The 12,235-nt window shown below is 31.2% G+C and overlaps 1 protein-coding gene across 3 annotated transcripts in view; it reads left to right on the top strand.

Annotated features, from left to right (window-relative positions):
* The window catches only part of ASCC3 (activating signal cointegrator 1 complex subunit 3), a 369,269-nt gene that overhangs the window by 149,858 nt on the left and 207,176 nt on the right, over positions 1–12,235 (top strand). For all 3 annotated transcript variants that reach the window (XM_040474260.1, XM_040474261.1, XM_040474259.1), the window contains exons 12-13: positions 6,625–6,801; positions 9,823–9,894. In XM_040474260.1, coding sequence (XP_040330194.1) covers positions 6,625–6,801; positions 9,823–9,894 — 249 coding nt within the window. The remainder of the gene's footprint in view (positions 1–6,624; positions 6,802–9,822; positions 9,895–12,235) is intronic.

Here is a 12,235-nt window from a genome sequence, read left to right as displayed (position 1 = left end):
CTTTCTGTATATATGTACACAGACACATGATACTATGTATTATATATATTTTGAAGCAATTCTAAGTTTATGAATATTAATTATAGTGTATATATTTCCATATAATACATAAATATTATAAACTATATCAAGTTAAATTTATATAAACTAAATATATAAAATAGATTTTTATTGTATATGTAATGCAGTTATAGAAATATCTATATATGATATAGAAATATATATATTTTGTATAGTATAGATATATAACATCTAAATATTTAATATATTCATCCTACACATGATATCTCCATAATATAATCAAACTCCAATTGTATGGTTTATTACTACTATGTTCATAAACTTTTTGATGGCTTGCTGTTTGGTATCTAAAGAAAAATGTTTAAATTCCTTATCTGGACATTAAAGACTATTGGAGCTGTGATCTATTTGTATAATTTTAACTTCTACATATTTGTTAGCTACAATAGGTTCCAGCCACACAAAACTATGTGTCCTTTCCCCATTTCCTTTCCAATACCGTTGACCCTCTTCCAGAGGTGAAACTCATCTCACTGAAGGCAGAATGTTTTACTGGTTATGAGAAATTCTGTCTTCATTTGTATCCTTTACTATATTTTAATCTCCTTTATAGAAGGGTCTGTGTGATTCTTCTCATATTTTTTAATGTACTATCACAAAGCTCATAACTATTTTTATTAAAAAGCAAAGTTGCTGTTTTTCAATGTACCTTTTTTTTTTTTTGATTACCAGATGTTCCCAGTAGATGGCAGTGTTTTACATAGCACATCAACATTTGTAACTAAGGGAAGCAACATTAAAAGATGTTCTAAATGCAGTGTAGATTGTGTTCGGATTCTGAAATTGTGTGGTGGCTTTAGGGACTAAATTCACAAGACACATGATTGAGAGGAATTTAGAAAACAGAAAGTGTAAGAAAGGCCATATCCGTTGTATTTAACAACACTGAACTAATATTAATTGTCTTCTAAACTGTCTGAACATAGATTTTATATAAAGGAAAACATCCTAAAAACTTACTGCCTAGCTTTTGGGCTAATTATAAAAAATAAGCTGTAAAATATTAAAACTTTTATAGTTTTCGACACAATAATTTTTAGGTGAATTTATAGTTCATAGTGTAGTTTACAGAGCTTTGAGATTTGGTTTAGCACATAAAGTTCCAAGTTATTCTCATTTAAAAGAAAGTATTTCACATACAGGCTTATTATATATATTGAGAATAATAGGATCATACTTTTAGATTAAAAAATAGAGTCATTTTAAATGGAATTTTAGCAGAAAAAGGTCTATGGTGTTTGCAGAGTATCATGTATTTAACATCGAAATACCTTAAAAATATGTTCAGTAACTTTTATGTTATAATGGTTTCAAAACAAAAAGATCACTTTCATATCCTTTCAAATCACCTTCAGTACTACAGAGAACTGTTGCGTAATTAGAATCATCATTCTAGGGTTGACTGGGTAGCTTAGTTAAGCCTCAACTCTTGATTTCAGCTCAGGTCATGATGCTGTGGTTCCTGAGATTGAGCTCAGTGTTGGGCTCTGCACTGACAGCATGGGGAACTTGCTTAGGATTCTTTCCCTGCCCCTGCTGCGTATGCTCTCTCCTTCTCTCTCTCTCAAAATGAATAAATAAATAAAGAGTTTTGTTTAAAAAAATCATTGTAATCACTATAAAGGATTCTCATCACAACATATAAAGGGGGTTTCTTAACTAATAGGGATGTTCATTATTTCCCCGATAGAGGGTTCCTTTGTTTTTAGTTTTTGCTGATAGCCACAAGATTTTTTTAGTGAAAGCAAATTCATGGTAAGATATTGTATATGTATTTATACTTTAATTTTTATCTATCTCTATCATTTTTTGATGCTCCCTCTTTACGCTTTTGCAAATAGTCTATGTGTGGATCTGTGTCTTATTCAGTGGTATCTACATTGCAGAAAGTTTAAGTCTTAAGCCATTGTTGATGGATGTCTAATTATGGAAGTATTCCTATTACTCACATTGAACTACTTTGCTTATACCCACTGAGTCTTCTAGACTAAGCAAACTTATCAAAAGCCTCCTTAGAAACCTGTGATGAAGTTGATCAGTCATGGGATCATAATGATATATTTTAATTACAAAGTGAATAGAAGTTTTTGGCCATCTCTTGGTTTTATCTTTCTAAGTATGTTACATTGTAATCAGAGAAAGCGGCCTATATCCTTTTTTGATTTGAAACTGAGTTTTTTGTGACTTAATACATTTAATTGTTAAAAATGTTTAATTGTTTAAAAGTATAATTGTTTTTTGTGACTCGATACATTTAACTGTTAAAAGTGTTTAATTGTTTAAAAGTTCCTATAGCAATTTAATGTAAATTCCAATGTGCATTTTTAAGTACTGTGGGTAGAAAGTGTACTTTGTATGTATTGAATCAAGCTTGTGAATTATGGCCTACAAAGTCATACATGAGAGGGTTCTCAGTAGACCTCTAAACTCTGCTCTATCCACACTTTGTCCTCTCATTCATCTTCTTCCTGCTCAGCTTGTTCCAATCCCACAGTCTTTGTACTTACTTTTTCTTCTGTTTGAAGATTTTTATCCCCTGATCATCTCTCAAATATTTCTTCTTTAGCGAGGTTTTTCCTCATTATCCCACCTAAAGTGTGGCCCCACCCATGCTACCTTCTATGCTATTACCTTGTTTTACTCTACTCATAGCACTTACTGATACCGATACCTGAAATTCCTTAATTTGTTAATGAGTTTATGGTTGTCTCTTCTACAACTAAAACGTCAGCTCCTGATTGTAAAGACAGTTTTGTTTACTGCTATTTCCTGGTGGCCCCCCCGCAATACAATTACATACACAATCTGTTGACTGACGAATGAAATGATTGACAAAATCTTCTCTGACTTTACTTACAATGCCACCCTTGCTCCTTTGTAAAAAAGAATATTTTGTTTACTCCCTTTTCTGACTATCTGCTGTGATTTCTTTTATTCTTGAATCCTTTCTAGTAATAATGAATATCAAATTAGAACATACTTTGTCCCCCTTTTCTTTGTGAAAGCAGGTTTATAAAATACTTACTAACAATCAGTGAATGGATGGTAATTTAACAAAATATGAGTTCCAGGGCTTATTGAGTTGTCCTCTAGATAATATCACCTAAAGGTAAAAACTTTTTGAATTAAATGCAAAAGCATATTTTGAAAATTCAGTTATTCATTTTCTTATTTTTTATTCTGTAATTTGGCTTATTATATAATTTTTATGGAATCCACTGATTTATAAATTTAATGAAGCAAATGGATCTGTTCCCTTAACAAGTCTGTAACTCTGCCATACAAATGTTTATATTGATTCAGTTCATGATAATTTCAGTCTGGAGTTTTTTGGGGGGAAGGTTGTTTTTATATCCAACTAAATACCTTTAATTTGAAAGTTGTAGTTCTTATTCTTTTACCAAAGTGGTAAGAATCATCTGTCTAAGGAGCCATATATATCTCATAGGTATCTCTATAGGTATTTTATTTAGTCCTCAAATATGCCCAGAAAGAACCTCTAAACTCCTCTGTCTAAACTTACAGAATGGATTTTGAAGTTACAGGACCACATTTTCTCTTATGCTTGTAGGAAACATTGGTGTCAGGGAATGCATCCACGCATTTGGACTCTCCTGAAGTGTGTGTACATTGTATGGCAATGTGCAAGGAGAAATCCGGCATTGGCAATTGCTCACTTAGGGGCAGTAAACTTGAAGATACCAGTATGATGCAAGCAAGTTTTGACTAAAATTAGCTGTAAATAAGGACATAGGAAACTGAAGAAATGATTAAAATACTTACCCAGTGTCTCTTCATGAACCCCCTTATTTTACTGATGATAGCAAGAAAGTGAGAATGGCGAACATTTCTAGGTAAAAAAATAATAATACAACGTTAAGGTTAGAAATCTTTTTATATGCTTTCTCTCATAGGTTGACTAACTTGCCAAATTCATTCTAAATCGTGTAATTTTTAAAATCACATTAGATGTTTTCAATTTTTTTTTTTTTTTTAGGTAAGAAACCATTTTCTAAATCAGACTTTAGAAGCCAAGAATACAAAATATGAAAGCAGAAGGGATATGAGAACACAGAAAGAAGGGCTATTATAGGGACATGGGGCAGCAGAATGCCACCTAATATTTCTGCAGAACCCATAGGGCTGAGGTGTGGATGATCCTAGACTGTATCATGCTAATGATAGAAATTAATTCCCCTTAGGAGGGGAAAATTAATTTTGCCTCCTAGTTTAAAATGGGAAGTTCGTATGTGATTAAAATGATTCTTTCTTTTGGCAAATACTAACATCCTGTATTGCTGATGTAAGAATTTGAATAATATAATTAATGTGGTGAAGTGATCAAACATACAGTATTGTATAACCTATGAATAGATAAATCTCAGGTCTCTATGGGACATTTTCTCAAAGCAGAAATTGAACAGATCATAGTCTTTACAGAATACAGTAGACATTTAGAAACATTTATATGATAAAATTCTGTACAGATAGATACACATACATACATATGTATATACATGCATACATTCTACACTTTTATATTTGATAAAATGAAGATTTAAAACCCAACCAATTGAAAGATTAATCCGCAGCCACTTAGAGGTCAGTAAGTGATCATGGAAGGAAGAGAAGGAAAGAGAGAGGGTCAGCACTCTTTTCTTTTTCTTTTTTAAAAATAATGGAAGCTTCTCAAATGCACCCAGAATTGTTATTCAACGTAAGATTTATCATCTAAAATGAAACAGGAATGGAGACACTATCAATAAGTTAATTATTAAATGTTAAATGTTAGTTTGGTGCAAAATATTCTAATGAAACCGAGTGGAAAAAATAATAAACCTGAAAAATAAAGTTAATTTTAAAATAGGAAAACAAAATTTTTAAAAGCCACTGGAAAAAAAAGAAACTAAATAAAGCAACCTCTAACAAGTCTAATAACAATAGAAAGCCAATGAATAAATAAAACTAGAAATGATAAAGACCTTTTACTGAATGTGTAGAAACTTAAAAGATGAGGATGTTATAAGTGTTATAAGTTATGAATTAGACCTGAAAACATAACTGAGAGAGAACTGGACGCTGTTGTGTGCTTATGAGCAGTTAAATGGACATACTTCTTGGCATGTAAACTCTTTCATGATTATTTCTATATTTCTAACCACATCTTCTGTCACCTCCTTTCTCCAGTTCATGCTACTAGTCTTGCTAGATGCAGTACCCTAAACTCCCGATTCCTTCTGGCTTGCCTGCTGTCCTCTCAGTTTAGATTGGCAGCAACCATTATCCCCACTCAGTATGCCTTTCCTGACGTACCGGAGTTTATTTAGTGATCCCTGCCCATTATTCTCACCATTCTGGGAAACTACAGCTATTAATAGGACACATTACGATGTTTTTTGCCATTATTACATATGGACTCTAAGCTCCTGTTCTGTTGGCCCTGTGCCTGTCATTAAGAGCTTAATAGATAATTATTAAACAAAATCAGTTATCAATAGTGCTCAGCAACAAAACGAGACTATTACACTACAGCAGTGAACACAAAAAATGTGGCTTAATTCATGTTTTCAGTAGTTTTTATTTTTCCCAAGTTTTAGCTATTATTCCCTGCAATCTCTCTTCTGTTATGATTATGAAATGATTTTAATATAAAGTGTGTAATGATAATTTGGTAAACCAATTTGAAAACTTCCTCTGTGATGAAAGAATAGTGTGTTAGTTTCTCAGTCATATATTTTACTGATATGCTCAACTTTTACTGATATGGTATGTTTTACTGATATGCTTTACTGATATGGTAGTATGATACAGCAAAAGGAATACTGTATAATAGGTAAAGAATTATAGACTAAGCAATCTATAATAAGGGAAGGAAAATGCTGATTTAATAAATGAGCCTTCAATAATTTTTTAAAAGGTCCATGGAAATTTTCAATGACTATATATATACACATAGTTTCAAATATTTCTGTCATTCATTTTAAATTTAAATTTGTGAAATACTAGAAACATTTACCTTAATTATTTTAGACTTTTGTGTTTTTAGCACCTGAAATTATAAATTGATAAAACTTAGACTAAATCCTAATCCATGTATGTCACTTACTTTGTTACATTTTTAGGGAAAAAAAATTAATAAGATTGTTCAGTTCAGGAAATCTAAAATTACATTTTAAATTATTTTGTATTATCCTTGATGGCAGGCTTAGACCAGTTTATTTAATTGTTTATCTTTCAGATAAGGACAGTTATCTGTCTTTTAAATTGTGTTGTTATTATATATTTGGGGGTGGATCTTGTTTTATTATATATTTTATATTATCCTTGATGGCAGGCTTAGACCAGTTTTCTTTCATTGTTTATCTTTCAGATAAAGACATCTGTGTTTCAAACTATGTATTGTTATTACATATTTTTAAGAGGGGTGGAATCTTGTTTTATTGTAAATGTCTCATACTCTCTGTTTATTAAAACTTATTTCAAACTCAGAAAAATCCAAATGGGTTGAATCTACTCATACATTAAATAATGTAACCCATGTAGGTGGAATCCACACAGAGTATGATAAGGATTCTTGGGCTCTCTGCAACCTTACCCAACTACCTTGATGTTGCTACATTTTTACACGTTAATCCCTGTATTGGACTTTTCTACTTTGATGGCCGTTTTCGACCAGTTCCTCTTGGACAGACATTTCTGGGAGTTAAAAGTGCAAATAAGGTAAATATATTTTTTAATAATAATAGAGTTTTCTGTTCCTAAAATGTTTTTGTTGATGTATTGTTTAATGCTTATTTGGGATTTCCCCAAAAGACCCTTTTAGTAGGATTACAAATTAAACATCTTAGATAAAATCACGCACATTTCCTCAACTATAAGTAGTAATATAACTCCTTCAAAAAGTTGCTTACAGTTTGTATCGCATTATCAATGTATATTTTGTATTCTTGGCTAATAATACAAGTTATATATATATATAAGGTCATAAATTTCAAAAAGTTACTTTGAAATGATTGAAGGCTAGTGTGAAATAATAAAAGGCTCTCATTCAACCAGTAATGTAAATTTTGATATGCTACTTATCTAAAAAAAATAATAAATTTTATGCCATTGGAAAATAATTTCTCATAGCAACTGTTAATGAGGTATTCTATTTCACTTATAATGTTTTATAATTACCATATTAATTATATATATATAAGTGGCATTTCTGAGATTCTTTATAATGCTTTTAAAAGTTTTATAGTATTACTGTGTACCATATACACTATTAGGGTGCTTATTTTAAACTTCTGTTTCATAGTATCATGAAGGAATATTTTACTTTGCTCAAAATTTATGCATTTAATATTGTGTTAAACGATACTTTTTGTTTTCGTAAAAGAAATAGGTTTGAGAGAAGATTCATAGGCCTTATGACCTCTTTATAAAATAAAATGAGATGGAATCCTGTGTTAGTATGTCAGCCCTGGTCTTTAATGTATTGCATTACTTGTCTAAAAAGAGTTTTATTAGTAACATAGGGTCATTTTACCTTACACTATTACAAATAAAATATTCAGCTAAAAAATACCAGAAGTGACTGCCACTACAACAGTGTATACATATGCTTCAGGTACAGTGCATAATGTAAGGTGTCTTCAGGGTTGTCGTGAGCCATTTCAGACATAGAGACAGATATAATAATAGTTATATTGTACATATTTTGTCATTAATTGATTCAAGTGATTTTCAGTATTGCTACTTGGTTTTTTTCCTCAGTCACTTCTTAATATATATTTGATTATTTAGTATATTTTAAGGTATCCTTAGGGCAGCTGTAGAGCTGTTTCCTTTATAGCTTTAGCTTATTCTTTCAGCTTTATAATTTAAATGACAGAAGATGGTTATCACAGAAAGATTTAGAAAAGAAACATTTTTCAGGTGCTTTTCAACTATTTAAATCTTATTTTTTTAATCCATTATATAAATTGGTAAATTACTTAAAGCTAATTAAATTCAACATATTTTCACCCTCATATGTTAGCATTGTAATCTTAAATCATAAAAAAGAATGGTGTCAGGTGACAGAAGTCTGGCACAATTAGAAAAACACTGTTGGGGCGCCTGGGTGGCGCAGTCGGTTAAGCGTCCGACTTCAGCCAGGTCACGATCTCGCGGTCCGTGAGTTCGAGCCCCGCATCGGGCTCTGGGCTGATGGCTCGGAGCCTGGAGCCTGCTTCAGATTCTGTGTCTCCCTCTCTCTCTGACCCTCACCTGCTCATGCTCTGTCTCTCTCTGTCTCAAAAATAAATAAACGTTGAAAAAAAAATTAAAAAAAAAAGAAAAACACTGTTACGTATCTTACATAGGGTTAATAGTAAATTATTTATATTTTTAGTTATAGATTTTTTTTGTTTTATTATAATGTATTATTTTTACATTCAGTGAAATATACAATTGGTAATCATTAAGCATTTCCCCAGGGTGTTGATTAATATATTTACTAACCAGTTATCCATTTGTCATTGTTTTATAAAAAGAAATACTTGTAGGTTCCTCAGAGTTTCATTCAGAAACACATGATGTGACTCAGTTATTATGGAAGAATATAGGAAGATGGTGTGCCTGACACCTCTAATTTGAAATCATGGCTTTGCCCAGAACTCAACCCAAACTACACTGAAAAAATTATTGTGAGCTGAGGTTGTTTTTGAATCATTAATGGGGAGTAAGTTATCTCGTGATTATCTCCTTTTACTTAGTCACTACAATTCATAAGAGTAACAGAATGATAAAACAGTTACTTTATTAAAACAAAATATCTATATCATAGTCATTCCAAATGTGTATGACATTTTCATCACTTCCACACTCTTAATAAATGTTGTGTAGAGAGATGCAGGTTGGATCACATGCCTGTTCCTTTGGATGAACCATCTTACCTTTTTGGTTGGAAGTTTCCTCATCATTAATAGGGAAAATGAGATCCTTTCTTAACTCATGAATTGGATATTAAATTTCCAATTAACCTGAAAAATGTTTCTGTAGAAAAATATCTAACCCTCTCCATATGTATTACAGAAATAGTATGTTTCCCTTGATTCTAACTGTATATACCATGGCATTCTACTAGTGCTGTTGTGGTGATTTTGAGAATTACACAGGAAAGCTGTATAGTTTATAGAATGAAACAGAAGAAAAACAGCCTGACAAGTGGACTTCCTGGGGAAAGCAAAAATTTTTAAATTATTCTAAAATATCTATAACTGGTATATTATCCTTAAAATTGTCTTTAAAAAACTTGTCATACTTAGAAAGTTAGTATGAGGTATTTTATTTGTACTTTTATTTTTTTTAATTTTTTGAAATCTTTTTTATTTATTTTTGAGAGAGAGGGGAAGAGAGAGCAGGGAAGGGGCAAAAAAAGAGGAGAAAGAGGGAGAGAGAGGATCCGAAGTGGGCTCTGTGCTGAGAGCAAAGAGTCCCATGTGAGGCTCGAACTCACAACCCATGAGATCATGACCTGAGCCAAGGTAGGATGCTTAACTGACTGAGCCACCCAGGCGCCCCTTTGTTCTTTAAAATTATGTTGTGTTTCTTAATAGGTTGTTATATGCTAGGTATTTATATTGCATTTGTTGTTTCTACATTCTAGTTAATCTGAAAGGAAAAAAATGCCTTATGATCAGCAGTTTTGTTGCTAGTTAGAAAGTTTATAATTGCTTCATTTGATATTATTCATGTTTTAAAAACCTTAAGGTGCAACAATTGAATAACATGGATGAAGTATGTTATGAAAGTGTTTTGAAGCAAGTAAAGGCTGGACACCAGGTACGCTTTATTTTATCCTGTTTTTGAGAATACTTAATGGTTAAAATTATTAATTTTTATGCTCTTAAAATTTTTCTTTAATTGTGAGATAATGACTGTGAGGTTTTATTTTTTACTAACTTTTTAGCTGAGTGGTTAGCCATATAAGTCATAAAATATTCCTAAATTATCATCCCAATATTGCTAGATCATTTTATTATTTGTTTATTTATTTATTATTTTGCTATTTCATTAAATAGATAAGAGAGAGAAGGATTTCATCCTCTACACTTCTGGGGTTTTTTTATCTTTTAAAAAAGCAGTCTTCCTTCATACCTCAAAATTTTTAATTTGTACTTTTTTACATAATGTAAAAATTTTAAATGTTCTGTTATTCTTACTGTTTTCATGAAGTAGTACCAATTCAAATATATATGATATATGTTGTTTTATTGTGCTTGGAAATTGAGCAGTTTTACTTTTAAACTCCATTGTTCAAAATGCTCCAGTCAAGATTATTAAAGAAAAAGTGGGATGATAATAATTGCTTGCATGAAACTTCATCATTGCTTGATTGTATGTGGTTCTTTGGATCATTTTATTTTATTATGGAATTTTTTTCTATGTTATTAGCCTTTATGACACATAAAATTAAATACTTTCTGGTCCTTTGGTTTTTAAATTTGTTTTAAGAGCAGTGAAATCCTTTTTTTCCAGACTAAATGTTGTTTCGAGCCTCAGTATATAAACAAATCAATGATGAATTAAACTTGAAGGCATGGAACACAGCCCAGTGAGCATCTTTGATGCATTTTGCCCCTTTAAGAAACAACTTTAGTATCAGGTTTCTAATTAATCTCAAGAGAATGTCCTTAGGTTTAAGAATAACTTTTAAGGAAAAGAAATCATGATTAAATTATATGATATTAGTCACTTACCTTTCCTAATGATTCTTAAATGTCTGAAACTGCTAAAATTATCTTACGTTTATTTTCATTGAATCCTCTCACCAGGCAGTGAGACGGGTACTATTATCATCATTTGACATGTGAAGAAAATGAGGTGCTGTACAAAATAAAGTAACATGTTTCCATCATTTTAGTAGTGCACTTGTATATCCAGTCATGTGAGTGCAGCATCTTCACTAACCATCATGTCATGATCACTATGTGCATTTATTTTATATCAGTGTATTTCTTTGATCTTCATTAGAAAACTGCTTTGAGTTGCATTATTTATTATGTACAAATAAAGGTTAAAGACCAATATTCTTTCTTTAATCAAAAGTATTACCAAATATCAACTACTTATTCTTAGGAGCCAGGAAACTTTTTTTGTAAAGGGGCATGTAGTAAATATTTTAGGTTTTGTGGACCTTATGTTTTTCTTCATTGTAGCTACTCAGTGCTGTTGTAGCATGAAAGCAGTTGTGGACAGTATATTAACAATTGGGCATGGCTGTGTTTCAATAAAATTTTATTTACAAAAACAAGCAGCAACTGCATTTGGCTTGTTTTCTAACTTCTGTTCTAGATTCCTTCATAAGATTTATTTGTAGTGAACATCCAATCATCCTAAAATGTTATCTAGAGAAACATTTGATAGCATTTCAGTGAAAATCCTGAAAGAAAGAAATATCCTGTATAATCACCAATGTCTGTACCTTCTTTGTAAAAGAACAAGATAAATTCAGTGTAATTAAGTAGATATTACTGCCACGGACATTTATTTCTAACTTTTATATCACAAAAAATTTAAACTATATTGTTAGCTAAGGAATGTAGCTATGAAATCCATAAAATCTATTTGTATATGCTATATTAAAAATGTTAAGTAAATATGTTTTTTCAGTTTTTTAAAAAGTAACATTCTTTTTTAGAGCAGTTTTGGGCTCACAGGCAAAATTGAATGGGATTCACTCTTGAAGTTTGTTCTGTAGGTTTGGACAAATGTATAATAGCATGTATCCACCATTGTAGTGTCATACAGGATAATCTCACTGCCCTGAAAACTCTCTGTGTTCAGCCTATTCATCAATCCTTCCCATTTACCCCTTGAAACCACTAACCTTTTAAATCTTTTTAATCGTTCTGTTGTTTTGCCTTTTCCAGAATATCATACAGTCTGTAGCCTTTTCAGATTGGCTTTTGTCATGTTATCTGTTTGAGGTTTCTCCATGTCTTTTCATGACTTGATAGCTTATTCTTCTAATCACTGAATAATACTCCAATCTCTGGATATACCACTGTTTATTTATTTATTTACGTACTGAATGATATCTTGATTGCTGCCAAGTTTTGGCACTTATGAATAAAGCTGCTATAAACATCTGTGTACATATTTTGTGTGGACTTAAGTTTAC

This window comes from Herpailurus yagouaroundi, unplaced genomic scaffold (assembly GCF_014898765.1).
Source record: "Herpailurus yagouaroundi ecotype Mexico unplaced genomic scaffold, PumYag 139, whole genome shotgun sequence".
NCBI lineage: Eukaryota > Metazoa > Chordata > Mammalia > Carnivora > Felidae > Herpailurus > Herpailurus yagouaroundi.
Note: the sequence above shows the minus strand (reverse complement) of the source record. Positions and strands in the feature narration are given on the sequence as shown.